This window comes from Bombus fervidus, chromosome 14 (assembly GCF_041682495.2).
Source record: "Bombus fervidus isolate BK054 chromosome 14, iyBomFerv1, whole genome shotgun sequence".
Classification (NCBI taxonomy): domain Eukaryota; kingdom Metazoa; phylum Arthropoda; class Insecta; order Hymenoptera; family Apidae; genus Bombus; species Bombus fervidus.
The window spans coordinates 6,671,332-6,687,516 of NC_091530.1; the positions used below are offsets into that span (position 1 = coordinate 6,671,332).

Here is a 16,185-nt window from a genome sequence, read left to right on the forward strand (position 1 = left end):
TGTATATATATATATATACATACGTATACACAATAACGTGGAAAAGTTCCTGGCCAGATTTAGATTTTTCATTTATATGTGCCAGAAGCGATATTAAAAAAGAAAAAAAAAAATAAAAGAACGCGTTACAAGTAAAAGAAAACAATGTCATACAATTACATAACGTTAATTAATTCCGTTGTGTCCTTCGGCACATTTTCGACCGAATCGTATTATTTCAGCGATAGAAAATTTCTAAGTTTGCGGAAGATACGAGAGAATTGTTATTGATCTTTCGTTTCAACCGAAGACTACAGGGAAGCGAGGTTACTAGAACTGTTCCTTTGTTTGATTTTACGACGAAATATGTTTTCATAATGTTAAAACTGCTCTTTATCGTAACATTATACGTATGTTCCACTTCTACGAAACTTCGTTAATCGAGTCTTTGAATTTAACACGCTCTTTCTGTTCTCTGTCGGCTGCTATTAAAAAAGCATATCCTTCCCTGTTGTGAAGCGTAGTTAAAATAAAAAGGACAATAAAAATCTACTTATCATGTTCTTTCCCTGTGATCTTCAATTGTATTTAAAACATTGAATGTCATTTGAAGGTATTCTTCTGCAGTTGAAAGCAAAGCAAAGTCGGAACATAAAAAGTTCGAGGACCGTAGCAGAGTTGAAAGTCTTTAAAATATCGCTTTCAGAATATAAAGTGAAAAATCCATCTGACAGGAAATTTGTACACACTACGATATATATTATATAAATATTACGATATTATATCAATATTATATATATATATATAAAAGAAGATAAACGTAGAATATAAAACTGTTATACGATATTACAACCGATGTAACGCGTTTAAAGTGAAAGTGTAATAAAAAAAAAAGAAGAAAAAAAAGGGAGTCGAAATGCTAATTGTAAGACATTACAACGCTCGGATAACTATTTTGACATGTATCTCGTTATCTGTACGAGTAGGTTACAAAAAATACTTCCCACAAGCAACCGTGTTAAAGATGGAATATTAAAAAAAAAAAAAAGAAAAAAAGAAAGAAAGAGAGAAAGAAAAAAAAAAGATAAAAAAAATCTGTCTGCAAGAAGAAAGCACCTGCGCTGCCTAAAATGGAGAGACGCGAGAGATGTGTTTGATGCTGTTAGCATGCCACACAGCTTCTACAACTTACGTTGTTGTGCGGTCACAAGAAGAGCCAGTTACAAAGAGACAAAACCAGACGTCGTTCTTGATTACAACATTCACAAAGCAGGGATGAACAGATCAGATCAGGTGACTGCTTATTATCCTGAAATAGTGGAAAACATTGTTCTTTCACCTATATATAATTAGCGCTACAAAAACGACTTGGCATTATAGAGGAGAAACTAGGAATATTTCGAAGGCGCTCGTTCGATTGACTCGGATCGTGTCGAGTAAAGATATTTATGCAACTTTAACCCTTTCGTTAATGAAACACGCGCGCGTACATCAACATAATTATTCACTGGCGGAGAGAACGTCTCTTCTGTTATTCGTAAACCAGTGAGGATGTAGAAACAAAGAAGCTAGCTGGAGTTTCAACGAATTTACAAATATATTGTATACACATATATTCGTAAGTGTTTTCTTTCTAAAGCAAAATATTCGACAACCTTGGTCCTTGGATCAAATTACACCGTAGGTTCCTTAGTTTCACAAAGTTTCGTCGTAAGGTCACGATGAAGTTACAGGTTGATCGTATAATAAAAGTTTTCGAAGTACGAAGCGTTAAATGAAACTTACCTGCGTGCGCGTATACCAAGAACCTTCTCAATCTGAAAGTTACCATAACGAAAGGGTTAAGGCCTAACATACGACACAAATGGAAGAGTAGATGCTTCTTAGAAAAGATCATTAAATGAAGTTCGGTCGCCACTCGTATTTATAATAATTTGCTGACAAGCGTCGGCGTAAGTGTGGATGGAAAGCCCATCCGAAAAAATTCGACGCTGATGTTTGCTACTGCAAACGTACCTGCTCCGTCGTACACGTACATATCATACATATGCCACCTATGCCTGAATAAATTGTGCATATACTTTCTTCCTCTATATGCGAATTCGACTTTCGAACAAGGTGCTTCTATCTCGTGTATTACACTTAAATACACGCCAACGTCTAAATGTACACTACATTACTGTAACTTTCATCCGTGAATCAATCTTCGAACGTTCACTTTATACATAGAGCACTTTATACAGCCTGCTTGTACGCGTATACGTGTGTACTTTCATCTCAAGAATGATAACGTTTTAATAACTACATAATTGCGGAAATTGAACTTTGAATAATTTTCAGTGAGGACGACGTAAAGTGTTTTTAATAATTTATAATATAAGACCGGTTAGAAATATTTCAACGAGAATTTAAAATGAAATATTTTAACAGAAGGGGTATAAGAGAGGAACGGGCGGGGGGGGGGGGAGAAAAAAAGAGACTTTCATGAATAATTCACGGTCTTCAAAGAAGACCAAGAAGTGCAAGCTGTAAGGAAAATAAAGGACTGGTTTTACTTTTTTAAATGTATGAATACGACACGTAGCGCATTATATACATAAGCTATTCGGTCCAAATCGAGTTTTATGAAGCACGTAGCGTCTATAATACCGCTCTATAATATTTAGTTTTCCAATCAAACATCGTGCTAACTGTAATGAAACTCTTGTAAATAATCGTTGCAGGAAATGATAAAGGAAAATATATTCTAAGAGTTCAAGGGTTAGCGACTCGACTTCTTATACGGTAACTTAATACATATTTCTTTTCTTTTTCTTTTTTCTTTGCTTAATGTGCTCTTGCATGCGAGAGAGAAAAAGTGCGCTCCTCGAACAGGATGTCACTGTAACCTACTTTTAGTTAAAACATAAGGAGAGTTAAAGGATGTATTTTCAAAGCAAGAACCAAGTTCAATAAATAAATTGGAATACACAATTTTTCCCGTCCTTGAATAAATTTCGTAAATTCGTCAAATATATTAACCAATGTTCACAGAAAAAAAAAAAAGAAAAAGGAACATGACAATCATTTCGTACGAATACAATAACCACAATACTTTGTACAGTCATCGATGAAATAATTAAATTAGAGTGCATCTTTACAACAATGATGGGAATGATACAGGAATACTCTATGTACAAGTTATATACAATCTATATACAATTTATATACAGTTTATCGAGCAAATAATCGAATATATTATAAAAATAACACGAAGAATTATATCAAACTATGTCGAATTGACCTTATACAGGATCCTAGCGTCGAAGCACGCTGGTTATTTTTTCATTATTAATTTCGTTCCCATAAAATTTTCCAATTAATCTGATCGGTTCGTCTGGTAACCGAAGAATGCAAATTAACACGAAAATTTCCTTTAGACACGAAAATTTCTTCCAACTTACAAATTTTCCATTTCCTACTGCGCTACATAGTTCCTAGTTTCTTATAAACAAATTACATCCTTCGCGAGAACCAAAACTAACCTGATTTAAAATCGATTTGTCATCGTTAATCAATTCCATAATTATACAAATTTTCAGTCAAAACGAATAACCCGGTTACGAGCTTCATTTACACGATTAACAAATTACTTGTTTGCTTATATCGGCAGATCTGGATATTCCGAAAGTGACATTCGACAACGTGGATGGAAAAAGTCTGATAAACGTAGTCCCACGTTTCTTACCATCTTTCTTTACTTTTTTTTCACCTCCGTCTCTTCCTATATACTTTCGTCCCTCCTACTCTGTTCTACACCTCCTCGCCTTAGTCCCACCTTCCCGATCATCTTTCATCCTCCCCTCCAATCGCGCAATTCTTTCGTCAAACGGCTAATATCGAACTATAACGAATCGATAACTACGTTCGTTCCTTCCGAATCGAAGAAATCACATATTCGAGATAGCTGTTGGATAATTGCACACTAGAAACTCTTATTTCTCTGTGTAAATTTGTTTTTATATGGAGGAGAAAGTACAGAGGAAAGGACGTACAGAAAAATAGCCAACATCTTTTTACGTTTTCGCTGATGTTTGAAAGTGCATCGATTCGTCGAAACTTTGTAATTTTGTTAACTTCTTGTAACGTTGTATGTACATGCCTCGATATTTTTTTTTTTAAGACATCGCAGCGAGAGAATAAATTGGACGTTCCGTTATATGCAAACGCGATGTAATACAATCAAAGGGGGCTCGTTTAATCGCAAATGATAATTCAGGCACGCGCATAGGAACATAAATTAACCGAACAAAGCGTACATTTAGTGTTATGCAAGACGAATATGAAATAATAAGAAATTAATTATGAATCACTCGTGGAGATTTCGCGGTAATAATTAAAAGAACAACTCTTTTCTGTATGTTACTTTTTATGTGTATTTTTCTGAAGATTCCTTTACTGCTTCATATATATTTAAAAAAAAATGTTGCAACGCGTGTACAAGTATGTGCACATTATAAATAAAAACTCTTTTTCTGATTAATAATGTATAGGAGATAAAAAGATAAACAGAATCTTTGAGCGAAATTTCTGAATGAAATTTTTTCACAGTGAAGACACACCTTCCTGATAGTTTCAAGAAATACTGTTATTCAACGTGTAATCTACTATTATATTGCATTCAATGTACAAAATGAGAAGTACGTAAAGATTCTCTTATGAACAGTATATATATCACGCACAATTTATTTTATTAATTAATAGCGAATATTAATTAAAATACCAAAATAAGAAAATAAATAGAATCAAGTGGTTTTTAAGAATTCAAAATTCCCGCATTTATTATGTTATACGTTCGAATGTTGACCAAATAGTTAACGACAATTTTCAAATCACACATACACCAAAAAGACTGTCACAAAACAGAAATCACAGAAATACGTTTTTATGTTTCCATTTGCCTGATTTGCTCCAGAGAACGAACCTTGTATTTCGCTCAATGTTACGAATGCGAAAATATTCAAGCAGCTTCTTTCAAGTAGAAGGGGAAAGGTTCAAATACGTTTGCTGGTTACAAGCAACTCCACTTTCTAGCTTTATTATTCCCTACGCCAATTCTGTAGAGCATAGATTAAAAACACCTGAGGATTTATTATCTTCCATTCTATAAAACATTTTCAAATTTGTTTGCCGCTTTCTGTTTTAATTGTGACTCGAGAAATTATATGAGTAATTTTCAATGATAGACGAGTCTTAATATTGTCAAATCTAGTGATCAAATAGGAAACTTATTAACCGGTTATAATTTTTCTTTTACCATCTTTGGTACATGTATCTTATTCTAAACGACAAAGTTAACCAAACAACGGTACGTGGCTCGAAAACGTGTGAAACATTAAACGTATTGTAAACAGTTACGTAAAGCTTAACGATTTAATGCAAAATGTAGCAGTGAGTATAGTTTGACCACTGAGTTAATCCATCCAATAGATCATAACGTCACTTCAATAACTTCGACTCTTTCCCAGTATTCAAATATGGAAGTTCATCCGATATTACATTCGATTTATAATAAATTTAAAAATCAGTACGTTTCAAAGAGAGAATGTAAAATAATTGGCAAACACAGCGAAATGAGCGCGTGCGCAACCTAGCAAAGAAGTTGAAAATCACATTCTAATATACATATCCTTTCTTCGAGGAATTCTTTGTGATGCCACTCGATTAACAAACGTAGACAATGCTTTTCTATAAGATTAGACGTGGATGGTCGATTCGTATCGAAAAAATATCGCTTAAGATGGCTTAAGAACGTATTTGGCTTACCGCTAATGCGCCTCATGGCGGCTCACGACACGGCTCGTATCCAAAAACCGACGAGGTGGTCAATCCAGCGAGGTATGTAAATCTTCCTGTTCGCTATAAACACCATGCCACATGTACAAACACCGATCATCACCTACGCCATGCACACACCGATTCTGGAACGTAAGGTTCCCGCGCCATTGCCCACTGATGAGGCTTTTCTCGAACAAAGAAGATAACCTGCCTCCTCCGACACCGTACTTTTCCCTGTTACGTTAACGCGAATAAGTAACCAGTCGCCTCGAGAATGACTGACATACTGTTAACCGCGATCAGAGTGATTCTCTCTATGCGGCGACCGACGGATGCACTGACCGAATGTGTGGTAATTTTAAACGTACTTGAACGCGGGTGAGAAACGGCGACCAAACAGGGTATAAACTACTCCATCACGATTTCTCACGTAGCACTGTCGTCCTCTAGTATCCAATGCCACCGCCAGAGCGCTCGACCAACCGGTAATGATAAATCTCCTCCTTGTATGGATTTAGGTCCCCGAGCCGCACTGTTGGCTTTTTAAATCCATTCATTCTATCGCGTATTCTGTACATTGTTTTCCTGTATTTCTGGTTGATATAATATCCTTACATTAAACTATAAATGTAAAGCGTTATATAGAAAGATTTACAGTGTGACATATAGTATAGTATATTCGCTTTGTATGTAAGCCATACAAAAGGCAAGTTGATCAAATGAAATAAAAATTTCTTTACCATTATTAACAATATTAATCTTTCAAAAGATACACATTTATAAATCTATGCAGTACGATAATTAACGCATAATTTAAATAACAATTTCTGAAACTACAACTTAGAACACTTTTACGTTTCAACTTTCTACTAATTAACCCTGCTGTTTTCCTCGGGTCTATATATGACCCGAGATGGATGTTGTATCTCAATATATGTTATTAAAATATAAATAATTTTTAAATATTTGTTTTGGTATTCAATATTTATATATTCTACACCTTCTATGAATAAAGTATTTCAAAAAAAGAAGAAATACGAACGTGAAAAAGAAATAATCATGGTTAAAGTCGAAAGTAGCATGAATGTAAGTATTGAATGTATATCATATATTAGAAATTATTTACCAGAATACAAATTTAAATATATTAATTTCAGAATATATATAAATTGCTTTATTTAATTCTCGAGGCCTATATGTATTATAATTATAGCAATAATTTCGTTACTAAAATTTTTTTATAAAAAGGAATAAAATACATGTCATAAATAATTTATATATAGACTTCAAATAAATAAATGTTTGAAAGGTAGCAATTATGTTCTTGTACTACATAAAAGATGATGTAAGAACAACACAGTACAATAGAACTAATTATAGTTAATTACCTTGTACCATCGACTTGAGTTTATGAGCACATATGCGCGTGCATGCACAGATATAATGCGATGATATAAGCATATTACCAACATTTGTATACTGGCTCAATCGAAAGTAATTGTACTAATAGTTTTGGTCTCGCATCTTATTTAAGTCAAAAGTATTCTACGATTTACTTAATGTTAATAGTATATTCTTCTTTCGTTATAATTCAATGTAAACGTAAGTTAAATATATTCTTTTTAATTGATTCACGAATTATAACGGAACAGATGCTTTAACATAAATGTATAACATTAAAAAATTATTAATTCTGTATAGTCTTATAGTATTTTTTTCAAACCTAACAATTTCGTTCACCTAAGATGATAATTGTAAAATTTGTACATTTCAGCAATTTGAAAATTTAGCTGTAAAAATATTGTTTATGCCAATTTAAATAGCATACTCGACTGTCACGTTTAATTTAAAATACATAAGATAATAGGTTCAAAAAATTAAAAAGGTAGAAAATATTTAAAATGTTTTATATTTCTAAAAACTTAAAATTAAGCTGTAAGAAATTAGTAAATGATATTTCTCCTATTCCTTTATGTATAGTTCTTTATTGGCTAGGAAAGTATTCCGATGTCATTTCTAGAAGAACAGCGTAAAAGGAGTAGAACCACATGCTTCGCAACGAGATCCCGTTGTACAAAGTCAAGAAGTCAATGAGCGGTCGACGTACACTATCGTAGTATCGGTAAAGTACTACGGTAGGCTTTACAATAAGTACTGTCGAAGCTGGTAATAGGGTGACGCTGTACGGGGTTACCATGACAACAGACTGTAGGCTTTTTCAATCTCTTCCCTTCTGCCAGCATTAGCCCTTATACTTCTCTCCCTCTTTATATTCCTTTCGTTCTCATTTCTATCTCCTTTCCTTTTCTTTACCTCACCTTGATGCTGTAACTCTTATTCTACCTACACATATCATACTATATATATATCTTCGATAACGTTCACTCACCGCCATGTAAGTTGCGTTTATTTCTATCGAAAGTCTATCCCTTGATATCTCTCGCCCATTTCAATATATCTTTCATATAAAAGATTTTTTCCTAATTTTATATAATATAATCTTTACTTATATTGACGTATATGTATTTATTTATTTCTAATTTGTTAGATTATATTTTCGAAACCTACGTTATCAAAAATTATAAAGTTAAAACATTACAAATTTATTTCATTTAAAAAAATTAGGTACTTAATGGTAAAAATGAAAAAATTTACTTACGAATATTGTTCCACAGAGATAAAAAATGTAACGTGAAACGCAGTTAACTTTAAATATTCAATGATCTTCTCTTTTATTTATAAAGATTTTTTATTTTCTTTTGTCTATTATCGTTTTAATAATGTTAATAATTAATCTTAGAAATAGTAATGATTATATTGTCTCATGAACTATATATATACGCATCACATTATAAAATATATACATTCTTGTTTTATTATTAAATTTGAGCTTGGTAAATATCATGCAATAAAAATTATCAAATGGATAAGGAATTTTAGAACTATATAGTCATTACATATTGATTTGTCTATCAGTATATAATTAATTAATAAGCTTATAAGTAACAGTCTGTTTTATCTGAAATACCGTGACTTAATGTTATTTTTATAGCTGCATCATTTAAAAAAAAATATATTATTGCATATTTTTAAAAAATTTTATGTTTTTCATACATTACATGTAGTCTATATTATTAAGAATCGCCATATAGTTATATGTATAATACAAAATAGTAAACTTTTTAATGATATAAAAAAATGCACTATGTGTATAGGCACGCGCATGTTTATATATCGCGTTACGTTTGATTTCATAGTTAATAAATAATTTCAGATATACCTTGTTTATATCTGTTTCATTTTAAGATGGCTATATAAAAAAATAAATAAATAAATAAAAGATGGATGCTTATATTTTTATATAAAATGTTGTATTGTTTATTGCATCGTTTAGTAAAAAAAAGGAGCTAATATACTTCGATACTTATTACAAACAGTCCTTTAATATTCATAGGATTAATTTTGTTCTAACTCTTAGTTCATAAAACTGGAATGGTAAATCAATATAAAAAGATACAAAAAGCTTTACATGTATACTACTTATGCATACATTCTTTTTTTTTTAAATTATGTTACATTCAACTGTACAAATACAAAGTAAAAAATTTTAATAAAAGATATATCACTTTGGTCACTATAACTTTTCATGATTTGCATAACACTTTACGAATCTTACAACTAAAAATCACAATATAATTAGCCTGTACAACAGTAAAAACATTAAATCGAGCAAATTTCATAATAAGCACTTAACAATGAAATTAACGATTTTCAGGTTAGATATTTGTAGATGTTTTTAAATATGTATTAACTGTTTCATTCTGTAACTGAAACTTTAAAATTAAATAATCACACAACTACCAAACAGGTTTAATAGAATACTTCAGAGTATGGAGATTTAAGTTTTTTAATTTTAAATACTTTAATTTAATTAATTGCTAAAATTTTGGGTACTGGAATTAAGTTCCTACACATATCTAAATTGTGTATACAGATCTCATCATGATATGGAGAAATCAAACATTTACATACATTATCATATATCATATGTTGTATATATGTTCACATTATAACGGAAATGAAAGGAAGGTCGTATATGAGAAAGAGTAAATGCTACCGTTTCTTTTTCATGCCTTTGCGATATCCTTTACCAAACCACCCAGGATTTTTAGCAACTGTTGGAGGATCTGTATGGATTACCAATGTTTTTGTATCTTTTATCTGCTTACTTTCGGGTCCTGTTAAATTAGAATTATCTGCGTCTCGTTGGTAATAAAGGCAAGTAAGAGAGCCTTCGTTTTCCATGCAAAAAATACACGTAGGTTTAGGTTTTGGCACGTCTGAGGTCATATTCGGTACTTGCATGAATGGATAATAAAAAAGTGGTGTTAGTTGAGGGCACATATACATTGGTGGAAATGGTAAGCCCATGGACAAAAATGGTAATGCAGTAAAAAATGGTGCTGAATAAGCAGACATTGATTCGGTTACTCTTTTGGGTGAAACACATTCTTCCTCTTTGGTTTCGGATGAAACGTCTTCGTGAAAATTGTCATTAATTTGATTTAATTCCTTATGAACAATATTGGATGGCTCTTCCAAGCAAGGTTGACTTGTTGTGTGCTGTTCATTATTTCTAAGTCGTACAGCGTGGAAAAAGATAGGATCCTTGGCACGATTATACTGTGGTATTTCCAACCCAAGATGAGCCATAATTCTTTTCATAACTTCGTCGCATTTTCCATTTATTTTCAAAACTGCATTTTCGTCCTTCGGTGTCCATTGTAAATTTACAATGTACAGTGACGGACGTTTATGTATCGGCCTATCCATCTGCCACAACCATGGGTACTTCTTCAGAACTTTTAAGCTAGAACCTAAACACAATATAACATCTGCTTGCTTTGCTGCTCTTGTTGCACCATTCCAATTAATTGGCCAGGGAAGATTGCCTCTTTCACCAAAATGAACAATGGAATCTTGCAAACCAGAGTTACATCTATGGCATAATCTTCCAGTACCATGAGAATATCGAGCTGTTTTTTCAGTAACATCGAACAATCTCCAATATTCTCTATATGGTTTACACATTCTACAAACTTCTACATACATATTGCCATGAACTTCAGATAGAAGTGTACGAGGTATTCCACTACGCAAATGAAGTCCATCACAATTTTGAGAAACTACATGTTTTAAAACCCTTGCTTTATATAAGGCATAAAGAGCCATATGTGTCAACGTTGGTTCTGCTTGGCTAAGATCATGATTTCTGAAATACATAATAAATTAATCAAAATACCTAGTAATATAAATAATAAAAGAAAACTAGATCTGATTAATTATCCTTTAACACTATTTGATTAGTTTTAACATTACCCGATATCTTTTCCTTGTTGTAAACGAGTCCAAACACCATTTGTTCCTCTATAATCAGGGATAGAAGCAGCTGTACTAATACCAGCACCAGTATAAACAGCAAGCGATGTCGCTCTGCTGATAGCTGCAGCCAATCTCATACACTTTTCTTCTAAAATTTCTGGTGCATCTTCTACCTCTTCAAGTCTTGCTTTTACCCTATGCCTTTTCTCTTGTCTAAGAAATTGGTAAATTTTTCGTTAACATAATTGTCAGCATATTTATTACTAAACTACATTTTTTAAATATTTATTTGTTCATAAAAACGATAAGAAGATTCGTATATTATGACAATATTCCATATTATGTTAGCAGTAACAAAATAATTTGACATGTTCATTAGTGTACAATCAATGATTTCCAAAATGGCTATACCTTAAATTAACCTCTTTTACTACATCACTACAAGATACGAGTATCCCTGTTTCTTCTGCGGTTCTGTCTCTTTCAGATTTTTGCAAAATCGCAGCTACCTAAAAAGACGTAAAAATGTAAGATTCCCATTGTTGTTTACGATGCATCGAAAACAATGCCGGGAGATACATAGAAATTTTGGATAAAATTTACGACTGACTAACTATAATAGAACAGGATGTATTAAAAATTATGCACGTACCTTTTTAAAAGTTGCTACTCGTTCGTCTTTAACTTTGAAAGCTTTAAGAGCTGCGGAACGCCTCCTTGACAGAAACTTCTCATTACCAGCCTCCTCCATCTTTAATCAAAACGACCAGCACGGCACTGTATCAAGTATCTAAAATGATAGAAATGTCATGATCGCTTAAAATTAATATTTCTAGTATATCAGTATTATATCATCTATTATTGTTATTAATAACGTACATTTTTCACTTAATATATGATTAAAAATACACTGTGAAAATGTACATGTGCATATTACAACCTTTTACAATTAAATTTATAACTATGACAAAGTTACAAATGTTATCGTTTTAAACTATGAATACTTCATGACATAGAATGACAATATTAAAATGGCAAAAATACATCCTACATTACGAATACTCCAATTTTGTCGAATACACATAAACCATTGTAACTAGTTTTATTACTAACAAAAAAAGTAAGGGAACATATTAAGGAACATGTTTTTTAACATGAATTTGTAGACTTAAATTAATTTATATAACACAAAATTTGTCATTTATTTTGCCAAGAAATTCTGTACGTAGAAGGCGACTATTCTATATGACATTCTGTACGAAAATATTCCTAAACTTAATATTAATAGAATCAATGTAATCAATGAAATCACGGATGCATATATTTAACAATATTAAAACAAAAATTATACATAACAAAATTTGATATTGCTGAATACTTATTTTACAATTTAAGATTTAATTAATACTTCTTACATTTAATCACATAAACAATTAATAATGTTGTTAAAGAATATTAACTTTTTCTAGATTTTTGAATTACATATAGATGTATGTTATCCATGTAAATTATTCATATACATTTATAGCATTATATAAATCCAAACATTTTTTTTTTAAGATTCGTACAAAGAAAAAACGAGTAAAATGTGGCAATAGTAAAAATAATTTGTATTAGTGATAACAAGAAGGTTATTAAATATACAATTGAAAGTCTTTCGAAACTTGTTCCCGCCATTTGAAAATTTAAATATTATCTACACGTTTGTATTTTCTATTGTGGTGTGAATCGACAACTCTGGACAAAATAGCGATTATATTTTCGATTTTAATTTTATTTGTTGGCAAAGAAAATTCGAAGTTTATGATTTCTATTTGCAACTAAATAATTACAGTCAGAATGAATAGGTACTAGTGGAAACGGTTTGATAATTAGTCATGCCAGGTTTAGAAGAAAGTATTTCACGCGATACCAGTCCACCTACGCACAGCCTAATGTCCGATGGAATCGTCTCTGAGCAAGTGAAAAAATTTTTGTTTACTTCTCGTAAGACTCAGGACAACATACAGTGCAACGAGAGTTTAGAGATTTATATCCTCGAGGTACTACAATTTTTCAGTAACTGATACATTATTGATTCATTTTTTTATTGTATGTATATCACATCTACTCTTTTTGGTTATGTATTTTTTTGTATATTGGGTTGGCAACTAAGTGACTGCGGATTATGTCAATACCATGTAATGACAAAATCCGCAATCACTTAGTTGCCAAACCAATATTATTATTAGTAAAATAATTGTATTAGTAATTCATGTTTTTTACATGGAGTAACGTAAATAAAGCGTTTAACATTTGAATTCATATTTTAATTAATCATAAAACATTAAATATTAATAAGTTTTAAAGGATAATTTAATTCTTTAAAGTATATTGTGAGTAGGTTAAAATTTATGATCTTATTTAAGTATTTTTTGCTTCATGTATTATTGTCAACTTATTTTTTGTTACAGTTACTTCAAGCTAATTATAGTTTTTATACATGGCCTTCTGCACCTGTGTTAGCTTGGTTTCTTTGGGAACATAAAGAAGAACTTATTGGGAAGAGAGTTTTAGAACTTGGTTCAGGTACAGCTCTTCCTGGAATTTTAGCTAGTAAATGTGGTGCTATTGTAACTTTAAGCGATTCTGCTAGTTTTCCTAGAAGTCTACAGCATATAAGAAGAAGTTGCGAATTAAATGGTATTTTATCTCAAGTTCAAATTGTTGGCATTACATGGGGTTTATTCTTGTCTAGTTTATTTTCAATTGGGCCATTAGATTTAATTCTTGGTTCTGATTGTTTTTATGAACCAACGTTATTCGAAGATATAGTTGTTACAGTAGCATTTTTATTAGAAAGAAATCCAAATGCAAAATTCTTGTGTACCTATCATGAAAGAAGTGCGGATTGGTCTATAGAACATCTATTAAATAAATGGAATCTTACCTGCACTCATATATCATTGGCTGGACTGGGAACAGATTCTGATATAAACATACATGAATTAATGCAAGATCATACAATTCACTTATTAAGTATACAGCGTGCAGCTTAAGTGTCTTTTGCCATGATTAAAAGATATCTAATTTCTATACGTAATATTCCATGGACTGTTTCTCACTCCCAGCTTGAAGAATACTTCTCAACATATGGTGATGTGAGAAATGCAAAAGTTATATTTGACAAATATGGTTTAAGCACAGGTTATGGATTTGTAGAATTTTATGATAAAGTAGTAGCAAACTCTGTACTTAATAAAGATCATGTTTTGGATGAAGGAAAATTATTTGTTACTGAAGGTCTTAAATATTTGCATGAAGACCCTGTTAAACAGTTTGTAGAGAAACACATATTAGATGCTGATACAAATAGTCAATGAAAGTATATGCACAGTGAATATACACAAAATACAGACAATAAAAAAATAATCACAATTAATATAAATCCTATTATTAACCAACCCTTTGATCATAGTTTATTAATGTAAATAATATAAACAATAACAAAATGAGTCTTGAAAAAACATTCAATAAAGCAACGGTCTATTTACAGTCACTGGCATCGGAATTAAATTCCACAGAACTCTTAAAATTCTATGCTTTATATAAACAGGCTACAATTGGATCATGTAATATTTCAAAACCCAATTGGTATCAAATGCAAGCACGACAGAAATGGGAAGCATGGAAAAGTCTTAATGATATGAGTTGTGATGATGCTATGAATAATTATGTACTTGAACTATCTAAACTTAATCCAAACTGGGAACAAGATGCGCAATCTGAATCTAATAACTGGGTTGCTATTAGTCGATTAATAAATATGGAAGATGAAATAAGTGATACGGACAAAACTTTTTTAGATTGGGTGAAAGAAGGACATAATGAAAAAGTACAAGAACTACTAAACAGAGAACCAAAATATGCAAATTTAACAGATTCGGAAGGTCTGTTACCTATACACTGGGCTGCAGATCGAGGTCATTTGAGAATTATAGAACAATTAATTAAAAAAGGAGCAAATGTAAATTCACAAGATGAAGATGGACAAACACCATTGCATTATGCAGCTTCATGTGGGCATCTGGATGTTGTAAAGTATTTACTGTCTATCGGAGCTGAATCTATAAAAGATAATAATGGTATGACACCCAAAGACATTGCTGATGGACATTTAAAACATATACTGTGATTAAATATTAATATATGTAATCATCATGTAATAACTAAATTTAACAATGAATGTTAATAAATTGAATTAATGATTTTTTCATAGTATTTTATATTATAGTTTAATTGTTTTTAGAAACTCTTTATTTATAAACAAATAAATCTTCCATTAGCTTTTTTAACTATATTCACAGCCTAAGCACTTCTTAGGTAAATGCATAATTTATCAGAGACAATGTTAAAAAGTTTTTACATAGTAGTACATTTTTAGGCATGAAATATAAATAGTATTTTAACATTAATGGAGTACACAGAGGTTAATGTACTCACTTTACAAATATTTCTAAATTAATTAATGAGGAAAAAATGTATAACTTGTAACAATAAAAGATATTCGATAAATTACATACTTAAAATCATTATTTCAAATAAGATGTAAATATTGTTGCATTAGTTATATCCTTATTATAATTAATATATCAGTCAAGTATGCATATTACTACAAAAAAAGAATGTAGAAACCAAGAAGTTAGATGATCTATACTACACTAAAAAAATTTATAAAATATTCTGCCATTTTTGTTTTTTTTTTTTGGCTTAACTAATATAACAATGTTTAATATATAAATTTCATCTAATATAAATCCTGATTATTTGATGAAATGGATAAAAGTATGTTTATGATGTATTTAAATATTATTTTCAGCAACTAAAAATTTTATCAAGTAGTTTTTCAATAAAATATCATATTGAAATTTTATATCTATATCATCAAACAATCAGTTACAAATGTGAATTATTGAAATAAGAAATAATCAAACAAATTTATAACATTTTCCTTAATAATGTTGTTTA

General features: G+C 30.9%; 4 protein-coding genes across 5 annotated transcripts in view; 2 read left to right on the forward strand and 2 right to left on the reverse strand.

Moving 5' to 3' along the window:
* The window catches only part of Ckn (CRK like proto-oncogene, adaptor protein), a 50,874-nt gene extending 44,601 nt beyond the window's left edge, over positions 1 to 6,273 (reverse strand). Inside the window, exons 1-2 of one of the 2 annotated variants that reach the window (XM_072016998.1) lie at positions 5,785 to 6,273; positions 1,172 to 1,288 (exon numbers count right to left, since the gene is read on the reverse strand). Coding sequence is in view for 1 of the 2 variants with exons in the window: in XM_072016997.1 (XP_071873098.1) it covers positions 5,785 to 5,800 (16 nt within the window). In the remaining variant the exon portion in view is untranslated. The remainder of the gene's footprint in view (positions 1 to 1,171; positions 1,289 to 5,784) is intronic. The other variant, XM_072016997.1, reaches the window with a different exon arrangement.
* A 3,248-nt stretch (positions 6,274 to 9,521) lies between these two features.
* Sirt7 (sirtuin 7) lies at positions 9,522 to 12,198 on the reverse strand. The gene is made up of 5 exons (XM_072016999.1): positions 12,058 to 12,198; positions 11,831 to 11,968; positions 11,590 to 11,687; positions 11,176 to 11,391; positions 9,522 to 11,068 (listed from the first exon to the last, which is right to left on the reverse strand). Exons 2-5 carry the CDS (start codon positions 11,927 to 11,929, stop codon positions 9,910 to 9,912), a joined length of 1,572 nt encoding a protein of 523 aa, XP_071873100.1. The 5' UTR covers positions 11,930 to 11,968; positions 12,058 to 12,198; the 3' UTR covers positions 9,522 to 9,909.
* Positions 12,199 to 12,890: 692 nt separating this feature from the next.
* LOC139994398 (histone-arginine methyltransferase METTL23) lies at positions 12,891 to 14,311 on the forward strand. Its single transcript, XM_072017000.1, has 2 exons — positions 12,891 to 13,220; positions 13,632 to 14,311. The coding sequence occupies exons 1-2, from the start codon at positions 13,056 to 13,058 to the stop codon at positions 14,214 to 14,216; spliced, it is 750 nt and encodes a 249-aa protein (XP_071873101.1). The 5' UTR covers positions 12,891 to 13,055; the 3' UTR covers positions 14,217 to 14,311.
* A 244-nt stretch (positions 14,312 to 14,555) lies between these two features.
* On the forward strand, positions 14,556 to 15,438 carry LOC139994399 (acyl-CoA-binding domain-containing protein 6). Its single transcript, XM_072017001.1, has one exon. It carries the CDS (start codon positions 14,669 to 14,671, stop codon positions 15,350 to 15,352), a length of 684 nt encoding a protein of 227 aa, XP_071873102.1. The 5' UTR covers positions 14,556 to 14,668; the 3' UTR covers positions 15,353 to 15,438.
* The last annotated feature ends 747 nt before the right edge of the window (positions 15,439 to 16,185 follow it).

Bases quoted from the DNA above. Each gene is read 5' to 3' on its own strand.
- LOC139994399 (XM_072017001.1), top strand. From the start codon at position 14,669: ATGAGTCTTGAAAAAACATTCAATAAAGCAACGGTCTATTTACAGTCA.
- LOC139994398 (XM_072017000.1), top strand. From the start codon at position 13,056: ATGCCAGGTTTAGAAGAAAGTATTTCACGCGATACCAGTCCACCTACG. The intron at 13,221-13,631 runs GTACTACAATTT...TTTTTGTTACAG, and splicing joins TAGAGATTTATATCCTCGAG to TTACTTCAAGCTAATTATAG.
- Sirt7 (XM_072016999.1), bottom strand. From the start codon at position 11,929: ATGGAGGAGGCTGGTAATGAGAAGTTTCTGTCAAGGAGGCGTTCCGCA. The intron at 11,688-11,830 runs GTACGTGCATAA...ACGTCTTTTTAG, and splicing joins GAGTAGCAACTTTTAAAAAG to GTAGCTGCGATTTTGCAAAA. The intron at 11,392-11,589 runs GTATAGCCATTT...CCAATTTCTTAG, and splicing joins GTAAAAGAGGTTAATTTAAG to ACAAGAGAAAAGGCATAGGG.